General features: G+C 44.4%; 1 protein-coding gene across 1 annotated transcript in view; it reads left to right on the forward strand.

The window, feature by feature from the left end:
• Window positions 1–17,146, forward strand: part of LOC306883783 (AF4/FMR2 family member 2-like) — a 237,431-nt gene that overhangs the window by 205,165 nt on the left and 15,120 nt on the right. Inside the window, 8 exon segments of the mRNA XM_079439265.1 lie at window positions 117–1,163; window positions 2,921–3,036; window positions 5,139–5,181; window positions 5,184–5,399; window positions 5,707–5,843; window positions 6,011–6,074; window positions 8,227–8,363; window positions 8,548–8,619. Coding sequence (XP_079295391.1) covers window positions 117–1,163; window positions 2,921–3,036; window positions 5,139–5,181; window positions 5,184–5,399; window positions 5,707–5,843; window positions 6,011–6,074; window positions 8,227–8,363; window positions 8,548–8,619 — 1,832 coding nt within the window.

Genomic DNA, 17,146 nt, shown 5'->3' on the forward strand with positions numbered 1-17,146 from the left:
CAAATATGATCAGGTTTTCATCTCATTGTGTGACTGATAAAATAAGTTGCTGAGACAGATTTGTCAATATTCCTTAAAATGTTGTGCCATAAATTTGCTTTGTCTTTTTCCACCAGCCTGAACCCCCATCAACAAACAAATGGCAACTAGATAAGTGGCTAAACAAAGTTAATCCTCACAATAAAGCACTAATTAACACTCAGTCAGACAGTCATGGGCTTAACAGTTCTCAACCTGATGAAAGGCAAGCCTCAGACAACCAGAGCTCCAGCAAGAGCAAGCCCAGCACAGCACTGGCACCAGCAGACCCCAAAGAGAGAACGTTGCTCAGTCCTATCCGAGAGAAAGCCAAACCCAAGACTGGTCAGAAGGCTCCAGACAGCAAAAGCACCAAGGTAAAATCACCAGCCTCAGTGGAGCTTGCACCCCCCAGGAGAAGCACTGGAAAGAAGCAGCCCAAAAAGTTGGAGCGATCTTCCAGCAGTGAGGAGCACAACTGGCCAAGACCAGGAAACTCAAGTTCTACCCCGAAAGAGAAAGAGCCCCCGCCTTTAGAACCGCCGAAACCTAGAGGCAAGGGCCCTGGGGTCAAGACGGCTCCAAGAAAGGAACCTCGGACCACCACGTCAAACACCGCACCAACGAATATTACACCGGTTCAGGATAAAAAGAAGCACCGAGGACCCAACAAGATAATCCCCAAGTCTAAAGAGTTCATCGAGACAGAGTCTTCTTCATCCGAGTGTCATTCGGACCCTGAGGAGCTCACTAAAGTTCAGCTTCCCTGTCCCGGTCCCAACACCCTAAGCCTGAAATCCAAGGATTGCAACAGCAATATCCTGAGTGTTAGCAGCCTTACCAGCACAAGCAGCACCTCTATTCCTGATCCAGGTGCCTCGGATCTCCTGGAAGAGCCCCTCTTTTCTCCCATCCCCATTGTACAAAATGAACTTTTGTCACCACTAAGAGATTTTGAGGACATCAAGTCCCTTTGGGTCAATATTGAACTCAGTTTCCTATCACGGATCCCAGGGCAAGACCCCCCGGAGCCTCCCCCAACAAAGGCTGAGTGTCGGGAGGTCAGTGTCAAGCACAGACGGCAACAGTCACCCGCCTCTATCCCTGCAGAAAAGAACCCTAGTAAATCCAAGAGGAAACACAAGGCAAGTGTTCAATGTTTTCACTCTCATTTCATGCACTATAACTATAACATCAGGGGCTACAATTCCCAAATGGAATCATTATTATAATTATTATTTTAAGCAAGTAGTCATTTAGAAGGTCCTTTTAGTGACATTCACTTTCTCCATAGAACAATTCCTCTGGAGTGCCTTGTTGAAGGACACAACCTTGATAGCTGCAGGATCGCCCTGTGCCGAGTTCAAATTGTACAATTAATGACCAAACATTTTTATTGTTTTTATAATATAGTATAGTATCTCATCCAACATCATATGTAAATCATAGACTTTCCTGTCTACAGGAGCATATTAAACTCTTAACACCTACGGGTACAAATGGTGACAGCTCATGAAAGACCACTTGCGGCTCCAACCTTTTCACACTTAGTTCAATTGAACATACAAGCAATCTCGAGCCAAATACCATGCACATGTAAACACATGATCTCAGATCCCCACCTCAAGAGGTGCGTTTGTGGTTCAAATGAGTCCCCTTTTAAGTCCACTTACAATATCAACACCAGGAGCATTGAGGTCACTTACTGCCAGTTCCCTTTCTTGTTCACTTTAACTGAACTGGGTTCGGTTCATATGAAGTCTACTATATGTGAAAACTAGGGTTGTCAAGACTTCAATATACACTGCCTGTGCAAAAAAATTCAAAATGTTGCACCCTCTAATAGAGAGGTCTTCAACCCTGTTCCTGGGAACACACTGTCCTGCAGAGTTTATCTAGAACCCTAACCAAACACAACTGAAGCAGCTAATCAAACTCTTCAAGGTTGCTTGAACATGCTCATTGGAAGCAGGTTGGAAATAAACTTTGCAGGACAGTGACCAGGAGCAGGGTTGAAGACCTCTGCTCTAACATTTCACTGTATAGCTTTGATTATATTGTGCATTTGTTGTGCCATTGTTTTGACAACATTATGCAACATCACAACATTTATTTCCATCAGGAGTTAAGTTCATTTTTGGCCAAGATCTAGTATTGACATTAGGAGAGTCAATTCACTCCAGCACATTCTAAAGACTTTCAATGGGGTTAAGCTCATGACTCCATGCACTCTAAAAATGCTGGATTAAATATGGACAAACCCGGCGACTGGGTTGGTTAAATGTTTAACCCAACCTTCTGGGTAGTTTTATTTAACTCAACTATTATATATAAATTGCTATATGGCTGACTTAAAATTAACCCTAAATTACCACAGGCATTAACATTTATTAAACATATTATTTAATGTTAATTTCCAATCTATTTTGGGTTCATTTTAAGCAAGAAATGATGGTTGTTTTTAACCCAACATTTTAAGAGTGTGGTGACCAATGCATGTATGAAAATGATTTCTCATGCTCATTTAATCGCACATGGGTATGTCTTCCAACATGGTTGTTTGAGAAATAAAAAAGTACACAGTGCATCAGTTAGGGTTAAAATAATTGTTGTCAAACATGCCAGTAACATCTTAATCCCTGCAAAAATGATTCAATCCTAAAATCTAAAGTATTTGCTTATTTAAATCCTTAATATAAATAAATTTAATGTGTTCACGTGTACAGTATAAAGATTTCAGTGCTATCCTGTTTCAACCAAATGTAAGGGGAAACTGATTCTTGGACTATTGAAGATGTGTTTTTTAGTCCTAATGTAGATGTTTCAACTCGTCCTTCATCCTGCCAAACTAAATAACATGTTAAATTCTGTATGGTGGTAATTAACTTCCATCTCTCTGCAGTCTGAGCATTGTGACGTGATGAGTGGAGGCAAGAAGCTTCGGATGGATAAAGACGCACTGCTGCTTCCTCCTTGTATCTCGCCCATACACAACCACAAGGTCTCCAGCACAAAAGAGTGAGTATTCTGACTCACGGCTTGTTGCCTATCACTCACTCGTCTTAGAAGCATGACAAGTGACTAGCAATTTAGATATTTTTACAGTGCATTTAGTGGTTTTTAATAGATAATAAAGATTCTTGTTGGATTTTGTTCTGTAACTCCGATGAAAACCTCCATATAAAGAGCCCACGATGCTTCGCTTTTCTTTAACATATGCTGCCAGTGTCCCCTGATGTTTTTGCCACATATGCATGAAAACACTCGAGATTTGCCAGCTCAGCTTAGTAGCTCACCCTGTGTTATGTCCTCTGAGAGAATGCTGGGATATGCAGGAGGTCACCCTTTCGAGCCAGCTGCCTGCTTTGTCCCACTGCATTACAGTAATTTAACACTGACACCAGCACAACGGCTACCACTAATTTTAGATATTCAATTAGTGTCAGGCCAGGCTAGAGCCCATCAAAGACACACGCGTGACAGGGGTCATATGCTTGTCCTGTCCGCCTGAGTGCCCACCGCAGTGCGACACAACTAACGCCAACAAATCTTCATGATACGATCAGCAGCGCTACATTAGATTATTAGCCATCACTAACGACTATTACTGGAAGTGTTTAGCACCTCGGGCTATTTACTGTTATCACCTGCTCAGTGTGTTTTAAATCAGCTTGTTCACTGCGTTCACCCTTTTAAATGAATTAGAAAAGTAAAGTGTTGCTAACTGATGAGACTCATGTTTTATGGTGTATTTTCAGCCTAATAAACCAAAGGCAAAAAATATGCTGCTGTCTAGGACATTCTGTCTCGGTGGAGCTTCTTTATTTAGCACTTAGGCTAAGTTTAGACGTAAGCACTTATGCAAATGAATTCAGCCAAGTTTATATCAGAGCACATGCACATGCAGGTGCCACCACCTCCGCTCTCATCTGTATATGATCTTGTGTCGCTCCTATATTGTTCTAGAGAAGGAATAAAAGGAACAAAACCATTTGGTCTAAAATGACCCTAATGCCCTGAAGGGTGAAAATAATAAAAGAGAGAGCAGAATGTAGTATCATATTTTCAACAAAATTACACCCTGTGTAAAATAATATACTGTATGTCAGTGGTAGCTCCTTTGAATTGCAGAAAGAAGCTTTACTCTTTAATTAGGGTTTAGTGTTGTGCTGAGAAGCAACATTAGAATTTGAGCAGAGAGCATTTCTCTCAGAGATCACTATATATTCAGAAGAGCCCAAGAAACACAGTAATGGACAGAATCCATTCTTGCCCGTTGTTTTGTCCACTTCTTCATGCTGAATTTAAGAGCCTGGACTGGTGGAAGAATTGGACTAAGGCAGCATCAATGGCAAATAAAAAGAGAAATATTTAATACCATAAATATTTCTTACTTGCATGTGTTGCTATACAGTTGCAAACTATTTATTTACTTATTTCACAATATATCTTCAATATGTGTTACTGTAGTTTCTCTTACGACATAGGACATTGTGTGGTAATCACAAAATGTTGTTAGATTTATGCTCAAAAAAAATATTTAGGGATGGGAAAGAAATTCTGAAAACAGAGTGCTAATATGTTTTCAGTTTGCTGTGCATTATTTATTATTTTAAATTCCATATTTATTGTTTATTTTGCATATGATCCTTTTTTTTTTTTTTACTTTTTGGACCTTTTCTCTGCTATCTTTTTTCAGTGTATGTTTATACTTAGGACATAACCCCCCCCCCCCCCCCCCCCCCTTTTTCAGTCTAACAGTGTAAAGCATCTAGTTATTATCTTTCCATGTGAGTGATTTTCCCTGCTCATTAAAATTAGCAAACTACATTTAAAATACATTTACGCAGCAAGGCCTAAAGCACAGATCTAGTATTTTGGCAGATCTAGTATTATGTAGTCTAGTCAATTTACATACACATAAGGTATATCTGACTGTGTTTACATTAAGACACTTTTTTTCCCAGTATCCCTCAGTAGTGTTTAAAACACCACCAAATATGACTTTGAATGTCTTTGTTTTAAGAAATATTGTAAACACCACGAATGTATTGGCCTTGAAGTGTCTTGCAAGTACACAGACAGAGACCTTTGACATGTTTTCTATTTTTTCTGCCAAGCTCTTTAAAGAAGCAACCTCGCAAGCGGGACGATAAGCTGTTACCCCGCCTCTTCTGTCGCCGCTGTCCGATGAGCCTGTGGGCCGCCCACGGAGGAGCAGCGAATGCAGCTCCCTCAGTCAGGAGGGAAACACCTCCACCGTCCCAAACACCCTCCCCTCCACCCGCACAATACCTGCCTCCACCTCTTCATCATCGTCCTCATCACAAAAACACCGCAAAGGAGAGAACAAATCCTTCTCCCATTCCAAGACCAGCACTGTAAGTCACAGACAGACAGATAGACTGATGGATGGATGTATGCATTTTTTTTTTCTGTGCTTGAGGCCTTCACCACATTTCCTGTGTTTTTGCTAAACTAATTACCTTCTTGGAAAGGTTTCAAAATAGGCTTGAAGACAAGAGAATGGGTCCCATGTGCCGATCGTCCAAAATCAATCCAGCTAAATGGTCCTAAAAATGAAAACACTGAGTAGATGCTGAACAGACTGAGAGTGAATGGATCCTTTATGTATTATTCAAGCTGTTAAAGGCTAATTATCATTTTAATGTTCTCTTGCTGTTCCAGGAGGAAGACAGTCACAGCAAGCCTTCTGGCGGTTTTCACGGCAATGGTCAGTCAGAGCCAGACCTCTGGTCAAACTCTTCAGCCCTGTCCATGGAGCACATGGAGCCCAGGAGACCTAAACTCACATTTAATAACACGTATGTAACAGTAGCAGTGTGATTGCTGTGGGTAATTATGACTGACTGAGTCTTGAGCTGTCTTTCAGTTGTATAGCAGCTCTACATATTTCAGGTTCATGTTAATGCACACAATGGAATGTGTGTGAAAAACAAACAGATATTAATGACACTTTATATCATTACAGTGTTCACAATGCAGATTACTACATGCAGGAGGCCAAGAAGTTGAAACACAAGGCAGATGCTTTGGTAAGTCAATTCATAACACGTCTATGTGCCAAAATCAAAACAATAATTGTTATAGAATAACAGTTATTATAGTTAACTGAAACTAAAACTAAACCATACGAAAGTATGTTCATTACTTGAAAAAAGTAAAAAAAAAAAAAACTTATTTTATTTAAAAATAGTAGTTTAAAAATAGTTTAACTAAAAACTAAAAAATGAAATAAAAATGTATAAAAAATCAGCATTTAAAAAAAAATACAAAAATAAAAAATAAAAACAAAAATACTAAAACTATCTCAAATTAAAATGAAACTGGGAAATAATTCAACATATTTTAAAAACTATAATAGTATCTAAATTACTAATAAAACAACACTGTGTGGAATAAAATGCTGAAAGAAAAGGTGTTTTATTGTGTGTAGTTTTAGTGTCTTATGTATAATTTGTTTTAATTAATCACATCTTTAAATAAAATCCTAGTGTAAATAACTTTCTAAGCAGAAACAATTGAATATGGTATAAACTACAGAAAAATGTTATAGCTCATAAATTGATCTGATCATTCTCTTTGTTATTATTGGTTATTCTGACTTTTGATTGCAGAATTTAGTTTCCATGATTAATGGAAACCAGGAAATATCAAGGAATTTTAAAACTGCTATTTCCTGGCCTGAAAAGTCACAGGAAAAATACTACTACTGCTACTTGTACTACTACTACTACTAATAATAATAATAATAAATTAGTACTGTAGCAGTAGTAGTAGTAGTAGCAGTATTGTTGTTAGAATATAATAATAATAATATAATAATGATAGTCTATATAAAAATAATGATTTAAAAAATCAAGGAAGAACATTTCTATAGTGAATATAGTTTTTTTTTTAGCTTTGTTCTCCTAAAATTGGTCTTTGTCAATGCGATCTATTGAAGACATTCTAAAAGTAATTTTGGTAGCTGATAAAATCTTGCTAATGCATTGATCAGAATCCTGATTTGGATATCTTGTCACTGTGGGTAACAGCGAGATATTTTCTGAAACTCTGGTGGAGACATATGTGACATTATGACATCTTTTACTAAGCAGAAAAATCTGCCAAGCCAGAGACTCCATTCAGTTCTCATCCAATCTCAGTGCAGCCTAGGAGAAACAGTGATAATAGTGCGATCTTTAGCCATTTTTCTTTCCAATGGGAAGTTAGCACTTAGCAAGTGTAGATGAAAAATCCCTTTCACACTGCTCTTAACTACACGGACACATAACCCGTCCACTACAGAGAGCCATTAGCAAGCTGAGAAAAAGCTCTCTCGGCAGACCTTTTATAATTGAAGACTTTCCAATCTAGGCGAGCGAAAGCCCTTGTGTCTGCCCTTAGCATCCATAAAGCAAGAGCTTTGTTAGAGATTTACAAAACAGACCCCCAGACCCTCAATAATTGGATCCAAGCAATTATCTCTGGAGACATTGTCCATTATCACAAGTTACATCCTCTCTGTCATAAATCGCGATGATGATGTATAGACCTAGTCATGACTACAAAGTAAAGGGAATTGATTGCCAGCGTTACAAGAGTGTGGTGGCAGGCGTGTAATGAATCCCGGGCGTCCGCGCGCCTCGTATTGAAGGGCTCACTTGAAAACGAATGGACTCGGCTCCTGAGGTGCCGGCGGAGGCAAGTGGTCAGTAAATCTATTTTACGCTCCTAAGGAGATGAGATATGATCTTATTGTTTGTGCTTGTCTGCGGAGCTGGATGCAGTTGGGTTTTTGGAGGCAGGCGTAATGCTGTTTAATGCTATTGATTAGTTTGTGTTTGAGAAACGAGACATGAGAGTTAAAGTTAGCCTTTATGAGCCTGTACCGATAAGTCAGGATGAAAAACATAATCCCTAAATGTAGAGAAAAGCACTTCGTACTGCTATCCCACACAAAATAAAGTGTTCTGATTCATAAACTTGTCGTGAAGTTGGCTGTAAATCTGCACATTGCCTCACTCTTGCATTACATCTTCTGACTCATCTTCTTACCTCAGCCTAATGGCTTTATTTCCTCCTCCGATGAAGATCTGGTTTTCTATATGACTTTACGAGCTTCGAAAATTACCTCAGTCTTTTGTTTTTCTTTTTTTTATTTGCTTAATTCTCTCAACCTTTAATGGCACTTTTGCTTCCCAGATGGACAAGTTTGGCAAAGCTGTGAATTACGCAGACGGGGCGCTCTCGTTTATCGAATGCGGCAACGCCATGGAACGGGACCCGTTAGAGGCCAAGTCACCATACACAATGTATTCAGAAACCGTAGAGCTCATCAGGTCAGTGCTCTCTTCATGATTCAAAAATAAAAACCGATTGTCAATAGCTTTAATCGACATCAGAGGCAATAAAAATAGATTATCCTCAAAGTTCATGAGTGTATTCTAAGATCCATTGCTAACTGAAATATGGTTTCAGTAGTTTTATCGTAATTGTGTAACTCTTGTACTTTTGTTATTTAAGGTACGCAATGAGATTAAAGAACTTCACCAGTCATTCCGCCACAATAGCTGAGAAGAAGCTCGCTGTACTGTGGTAAGTTAGCTTTCGTGTGCTTCAGCTCTTGATAATTTGATCATATACAGTATACCATGACATTTTTTGTGGCCAGTAAGATTTGATTTGAGTGAGTGAACTAGTAGTTCATATTTTATTTATTCATTTGTTTATTTTTTATTTTTTTATTAATACTTTTAAGCATGCAAATGCACATTAAATTGATCAAAACTGCCAGTAAAAACATTTATAATGTTACAAAATAATTCTATTTTGAATTTATGCTGTCCTTTTAAACTTTTTTTGGTTAAAAAAAAATACAAAATCACCATCATCGTTTCCACAAAAATATGAAGCAACACAACATTTTTCACTATTGATAATGTAAAAAAAAAAAAAAAAAACATTTTGAGCAGCAAATCAGCATATTAGAATGATTTCTGAAGGATTATGTGACACTGAAGACTGGAGGAATGATGCAGAGAATTCAGCTTTGCATCACAAGAATAAATTACATTTAAAAATATATTACAATAGAAAACAGTATTACTGTTTTACAGTATTTTTGATCAAGCATAAAAGACTTAATTTAAAAAAATATTACTGACCAAACTTTTGAATTGTAGTGTACTTGATAATATTCTGCTGTAAGTGACCAGAATATTGCACAAAGAAAAAAACTGTCTGATTGGCCAGCTCACAGTTTTTAAAAATCAGGGTGCATATTTTTAACCAGCCAGACAGAAAATTACGTTTTGTTTCAAGGCTTCTGCAATGAACACTTTAGAGCAGGGGTAGGCAATGTCGGTCCTGGAATGCCGATGTCCTGCAACCCTGAAAAAAACCTCACCTGCCTGTAGCCCTAGTAATTCTGAAGACCTTGATTAGCTTGTTCAGGTGTGTTTGATTAGGGTTGGAACTAAACTCTACAGGACAGCGGCACTCCAGGACCGACGTTGCATATCCCTGCTTTAGAGGAAAAGCTACTTGATTTTACAACGTTTGCAAGACTCATAGAATCAAACATTAGCAAGTAAACATTGTGTCCTTGAGAATAATTCTACATTCCACTTTGCTTCCAGAGTTATCCAGGTTATATCAGATTGCCTACCCCTAAATGTCACAGAAAAAGAAGAATCGTGCTTCTTTAAAAGTCACTTTAAATGTCTGTTAGACAAACCCTTCCTGACTGAAACGTTTTTCCTTTACGTTTTTTGAAAAGTTTTGCGTACACACGGCAATGTTGTCAAAATGTTTCGTTCACACAGATCCATGAAAATGACTATAAACACTGTATTATGCATGCCAGGCCAGTATTTTTTTTTTTTAAACTTGCACTTTGAAACCTGTTTTTTAAAAGTTTGCATTTTCATGCCTCGAAAACGCTGTTGTTATGTCATTAAACAGTCAAAGACATGAAAATTATCAGCATAAACATAGCCAGAATGACCCACCATATGGACTTTATCCAGTAGCCTGGTGACATCAACTTGTTTCATTGACAACCCAACAGATGTAGTTGTTTTGAAGAAGTGACGTACGCATTAGGGCCTTCTAAGGGCATCAGAGGTGGTATTAACACTCCAACGCCGTTCACCGCATACCATCAGAAGCTAAAGCCAGCGCTTTGCACTAGCAGCCAGTTAAATCTCCTCTCAGCCATCGCTTGACGACAATCATCCGTATCTGGAAGGGAGCTTTAAAACACTGTTAAAGCGCTTAATCAGCTTAGAGTGGATCATTATTCCTGTATTTCATTAAGCTATTAGAGGATAATGAAAGATTTCCACATGGTGACGGCAGAAACATATTCTCGCCCAGATAAAAGCCGCCCGTGCTCTGCCTGCCTGTCACACCGCAGCGGCTTGTTTATTTTGAATGTCAAGGTTAGTTTTGCGCTTATAGCGGGATGACAGTCATCAGCGCAGATTGGAATTCAGCTGCCAGTCTCTCCGGCTTGTTAATGAAAGCCATCTAGCAGCCGAAAGGGATTTTCAAAGGCTGCTGCGTTTGTGATTTATAAACCTGGGTCTAGGACATAATACCGTTCGGGCGATATTATATGCATTTAAGAGAGCTGTAAAAATATGTTTGCTCTCAGGCTTCAGATATTAGGCCAATATAACCTGTAGTTCCCTTCCAGGAACGTCGAGCTGCGTCGGAAGACGCTAGGGGAACGCCATCAGCGTAACCGACGCTCTGAATATCGTCTACACCTAGTCCGATAGAAGGGCGAGGCGTCACGGGCGGAGTGACGTCACGACCAGGAAGTATATAAGCACGTGAGGCAGAGCCCGCGTCAGCTTTTTGTCATTCAGCAAGCGCTCTGTGTGTTGTCAGTCCATATCTGTTTGTGAGTCTTATTTAGTGTTGTATGTCCTGAAAAGAAATTAGACATCCCTAAAGCCAAGACCAAAACAGGGGGCGATCCTAGATCGCGTTTCAGATTGTGTGCTAGTCCACTGCCTGCGTTATGAAAAAAAAAAAGCATTATGAGCGGGGACACACATGATCTGTGCGTGGTCTACCTGAGTGCGGAGCGCGAGGCAGCGGCTCTCGAGGGAGCTGACTGCCCGCATTGTGAGCGGCTCTCGCTGCGCACACTCCGCACTCGGAGGGCTCTCTTCGAGAAGAGAGTCTTTGTGAGCTCCCCGCGTGGTGCTGGCCCCGCTTTTGCCTAGGCAGAGCGGCGGCTGCGCTCGTGGGACTCACAGGCTGATTTGGCGAACGAGAGTGAGACGGGAATGTCCCTATCTCCTCCCGTATCCGTCAGATCTGGCGCCCCGTCTCGCGATTCGGAAGCGGTCTCTTCCCCCCGAGACGAGGGCTCAACGCTTCGTCTGTCTTCCTCCGAGGAGGTTGACGTGACGAGCGTTGATGAGGTTTCGCCGCCTCTGTCGCCCCAATTTATATAGAAGGAAAGCGAGCTCTCCACGCGCTGTCGGCCCCGCTTTTGTGCAAAAGAAAGATAGAGCGGTGGCTGCGCTCGCGCGGCTCGCAAATGGATCAAAACAAATCCAGCGCCCGCTCTCTGTGCTCGGAAGCGGTTCTCTTCCCCCAGAGAGAGGGCTCGTCGCCCCGCTTGTCTTCCTACCGAGGAGGTGGATGAGAAATGATGAGCGTTGTAAACTCTAGTGTTGCACAAGCACAAATAAAGCCAGCCCCACTCTGTCGAGGCAGAGCGGTGGCTGCGCTCGTTGGGCTCGTAGAGAAAAAAGGCTGATCTGGCTGGCGGGCATATAGAAGAGAAGAGAAAAGAAACTATCTTCTCCCGTATCCACCAGATCTGGCGCCCCGTCTCGTGGTTCGGAAGCGGTACTCTTCCCCCCGAGACGAGGGCTTGACGCTGCGTCCTCCGAGGAAAAGGGATGTGACGAGCGTTGACGAGGTTTCGCCGCCTCTCTCGCCCCAGTGTGAGGAGCCACAAGAGCCTTCAGTTTCCCCCGATCTCCACCGAGGTGTTGAGATCGCGGGTGGAATCTTTGAGGGCAGATGGTATGCGCGCTCTCGAAATTCAGGCGGCTGCTGGGCGGGCGCAGCCTCCTCCGCATACCAGCTCCTCGCGCAGCAGGTCCTGACGGGCGAGCCCCAGGACCGCGGAGAGCGACCCCTACTGGGGTGGAGCGGCTTGCACCGCGGTACACGGTGACCGTCTCCCCTCGGTGCTCTCCGGGGATTTGTCTGTCAACCCTGCAGTTCCAGGGCACAGCAGGTCCCAGCGAGTGTTTTTCTCAGAATTCCCCGCCGGTAGTGACTGCGGGCCTGAGAAACTCGCCTCAGTTGCCAGAGACCGCGTCTCCCTCCGAAGCTCCGCAGCGAGACAGCGGTCTGGCCATTTCTCGGACACCAGAGGTCAGTTTCGAGAGCCTGATTCCCTTAGTAGACCATTGGGCAGTGAGCTGCCGAATGCGTCTCTTTGGGCCCTGCCTGGCAGGGTCTGGTTCGTTCAGAGGTCCTGACGGGCGAGCCCCAGGACTGCGGAGGACGACCCCTACTGGGGTGGAGCGGCTTGCACCGCGGCACACGGTGACCGTCTCCCCTCGGTGTCCTCCGGGGATCTGTCTGTCAACCCTGCAGGTCCAGGGCACAGCAGGTCCCAGCGAGTGCTTTCTCAGAACTCCCCGCCGGTAGTGACTGCGGGCCTGAGAACCTCGCCTCAAGCGCCAGAGACCGCGTCTTCCTCCGGACTTCCGCAGCAAGACAGTGGTCTGGCCATATCTCTAACACCAGAGGTCAGTCTCGAGAGACTGATTCCCTTAGTAGATCATCTAGCGGCCAGGCAGCGGCTACCAGATGTGTCTCTTTAGGTCCTGCAGACGGTAGAGCATGGTTATTCCATCCAGTTCGATGGGCCACCTCCGCCGTTCAACGGGGTTTGCGTGACTACGGTCCGCCCCGAGCAGGCTCTGGTTCTGGGACAAGAAGTCGAGAATTTAGTAAGGAAGGAAGCCATCGAGTGGTTCCTCCTCACGGAGTTCACGCCGGCGGCTCAGCCGGCACTTCATTGTTCCAGAGAAGGATGAGGGGCTGAGGCCCATACTGGATTTGGGGTTCTGAACCACTCAACCAGAAAGCTGAAGTTCAAGATACTCACTGGCAGGCAGATCGTGTCTCAAATCAGGTCCGAGGACTGATTTGTCACGACAGACCTCTCCAGTTACCCATCCTTCCCTTTCACAGGGAGTTCCTGAGGTTCGCTTTTGGGGGCAAAGCGTATCGGGTTCCTCCTCTCGGCCTTACACTCTCACCCCGCACTTTCACTAAGTGTGTGGATGCGGCACTAGTCCCGTTGCGACTGCAGAGCATCTGCATACTCAATTGCATCGACGATTGGTCGATCCTCGCTCAATCAGAGCGGGTGGCGATTCGGCATCGAGGTGTCGTTTTCGCCCACGTGAAAGATTTGGGGGTTAAGACTAAACGCCGAGGAAAGTGTGCTTTCTCCAGCTAGAGAACCACTTACCCAGGCGTAGTGAGGGATTCGACCACGATGCAGGCTCGTTTGACCCCTGCTCGGATCGAGTCGATCCTCACGGCAGTCAAGAGAGTGCGAGAAGGCCAGCCATTCACTGTCAAGCAGTTTCAGAGACTGCTTGGGCTCATGGCAGCTGCGTCCAGCGTGACTACTTCTGGCCTGCTGTACATGACGCCCCTACAGTGGTGGCTCAAGACCAAGGGGTCTCCCCGAGGGGAGACTTGCTCCGCGCTGTCTAAGTGTCACGCCGCTGTCCGTGCCTTAGACATGTGGAGGAATCCTTGAGTCTTGTCTCAGGGCCCGGTGATGGGAGCTCCTTGTTGCCGCGTTTCGCTAGCGACGGACGCTTCCCTCACCGGCTGGGGTGCGGTCATGAGTGGCCACCCTGCCCGCGGTCTGTGGAGTGGTCGCCACCTACGTGGCATATCAACCAGCTAGAGATCCTAGCCGTGTTCTGTGTGCGCAGGCACTTCCTCCCAGACCCAAGAGATCACCACGTGCTGGTGCGAATATGGGAGCAGACGTCCTGTCGAGACAGGGGCTGAGGCCCGGGGAATGGATGCTTCACCCCGAGGGGTGAAGCAGATTTGGAAGGCTGTGGCCAGGCACAGGTGGACCTCTTCGCCGCTTGAGAGTTAGCGCAATGTCCCCTCTGGTTCTCTCTAGCCCCTCCAGCTCCTCCGGGACTGGACGCTATGGTACAGACGTGGAGACCGAGGCTCCGTCCGTACGCCTTCCCCCCCGATCGCTCTGCTCCCGGGAGTTCTGGAGAGAGTGCGCCGGGACGAGGTCAGTCTACTGCTGGTAGCACCGTTCTGGCCGGGCCGAGTATGGTTCTCGGACCTGATTTCTCTTCTCGACGGCACCCCGTGGCCGGTGCCGATCAGGAGAGATCTCCTCTCACAGGCCGGGGGCACCATGGTGCACCCCCGCCTGGAGCTATGGAAGCTGTGGGTATGGCCTCTGAGGGGGCACAACTCATAGTTTCCGGTCTGTCAACCGAGGTTGTCGAGACCCTCCTCCAATCCAGAGCTCCCTCCACGAGGAAACTGTACGCCTGGAAGTGGAAGCTTTCACTTCTTGGTGCGGAGACCACCAGCTCGACCCAGTCAACTGCCCGATTCGCGCAGTTCTGGAGTTCCTGCAGGCCCGCTTCTCCGCAGGGTTAACCCACTCCACTGTTAAGGTCTACGTGGCAGTTATCTCTTTGTACCACGCCCTTAGCGGTGGCCAGTCAGTGGGCAGACACCCCCTAGCTACACGTTTCCTCCGGTGCGCTGAGGCTGAGGCCTCCGGTACGATCATGCGTCCCGACTCGGGACCTGGCTGTGGTTCTGAGGTTCGGTGCGAGCACCTTGAGCCTATCGAGGAGATAACAGATGGACTCCTCACCATCAAGATCGTCTTCTTGCTGGCCATCACTTCTCTGAGGAGGGTGTGTGGCCTTCAGGCCCTGTCTGCGGCCCCTTCGATGTTGACTGTGCGCCCGGTTTGGCGAAAGTCTTTCTCTACCCCTGTGCGGGGTACGTTCCGAAGGTTCCAACGGTCATACCACAGCCGGTCGTACTCCAGGCCTCTGTCCTCCTCCCTTCGGGGAGCCCGGCCAGGAGAGGCACAACTATATGTGTCCAGTGTGAGCACTGGGCACGTACATCCACAGAGCTGCCCTGTGGAGGAAGTCGGACCAACTGCTCGAGGGCCTTGGTCCGCCTAAGAGGGTAGGGCTTGGTAGCCCACTCTTAGTAAGTGATGTTGGATGCTGTCAATTTTGCTTACGAGGCCTCTGGGCTTGCCCATCCGTGGGAGTCAGAGTGCACTCAACCAGAGGTATGGCGGCCTTCAAGGCCTTTTTGGACAGATGTACCGATCAGGGCATCTACGACGCTGCTGGGTAGTCCACGCCCCTGACTTCGCCAGGTTACGACCTCGACATCCGAGCCACTACAGGCTCTTCTGTCCTCTTGGCCTGACATCAGGCAGGGACTTGTCAGTCTGGCGGCGTTGGTATAGCGTTCCCCTAGCGTCTTCCGACGCAGCTCGACGTTCCTGGAAGGGAACGAACCAGGTTACGTATGTAACCCAGGTTCCCTGAAGGGAACGAGAGCTGCGTCTCGCAGCCATACTTCCGGCATCCCTGCCAGCGCTTGCTTCATGACATGAAGCTGACGCGGGCTCTGCCTCACGTGCTTATATACTTCCTGGTCGTGACGTCACTCCGCCCGTGACGCCTCGCCCTTCTATCGGACTAGGTGTAGACGATATTCAGAGCGTCGGTTACGCTGATGGCGTTCCCCTAGCGTCTTCCGACGCAGCTCTCGTTCCCTTCAGGGAACCTGGGTTACATACGTAACCTGGTTCGATTTTGACCTGTGACGTCAGGAAACGTTTCATGCTTAAATAAATATGCATCTACAAGATGCCATAAAAGCCTCTGACCTGCTTTAGGAGGGACAGACACCTTGTTTATATATTGATGGGACTTTAGGAGTCTGGATGCGTGAGAAATGTGAGAAAGCTAGTTTTGCTTTCATGGGGCTCTGCATATGTCCCAAGCATCTGGTGTCTCGCAAGCATACTGTTGAAAGGTCAGCCACCCCATGATACTGGCTGCTTTTCCCTTAGTGCTCATATTGATGCACACTGCTTGTTATGATAATACTGGTGTTGTTTTTGTTGTTGTTGTCAACAAGATACTGTTGATGTTCTTGCCATAGACGCTTTTGGCCCTGTGAATTATTAGAAATAAATTATCTTAAAAGTCAAGTCAAGTCACCTTTATTTATATAGTGCTTTTAACAATACAGATTGTGTCAAATCACTTAACAGTATCAAATTGGAGGATAGAGTGTCAGTAATGTATAGAAATAAGATTAAGCACTCAATTTTCAGTAAAGGCATTTCATTATTGAATTCAGAGATGTCATTGTCTAGCTCAGTTTAGTTTAAATAGTATCTGGGAAATCAAATTGACGATAATCACTAGAAATGAAGTGTCCCACTTTTACATTGAGTGTAAAACACATTTTTGACACTATTTGCTGGTATTTAATTTGACTATAGTAGTATCCTACAGTGGATATACAAGCATCACAGGAGGGGTTTTTGTTTTGTTTCGTTTCATTTCGTTCATATGAACAAGTCATTTCCACCAAATATGTATATGTATCCTTAATAACATTCTGTGGTGGAAATTATATTTTAAACATTTCTGGAATAAAACTTATGTCTCCTTTGTCTTGCTTAAGCCAATTTCATAGCACTGTAAAAACAAACAAACAAACAAAAATCTTAAATAACATAAAATCTTAAGTTCAGTTGCTGCTCATATCAGATCAGAATCAGAATGAACTTTATTGGCCAAGTATGTTTAAACATACAAGGAATTTGTTGTAGTGACAGAAGCTCCACAGTGCAACAGAAAGATTGCAACAGGACAGGACACAGATAATAAAAGAATAATATACAAATATCCAAATAGGCAATGTACAAAGCAGCAAAAACACAATATATAATATAGACAACTATGTATGTACAGGTCAAGTATGTACAAATTAGAAATGACAAAATAAAATAAGTGAGTGTGGTGAATGG

The sequence above is a fragment of the Barbus barbus genome (genome assembly GCF_936440315.1).
Source record: "Barbus barbus genome assembly, chromosome: 17".
Lineage (NCBI taxonomy): Eukaryota > Metazoa > Chordata > Actinopteri > Cypriniformes > Cyprinidae > Barbus > Barbus barbus.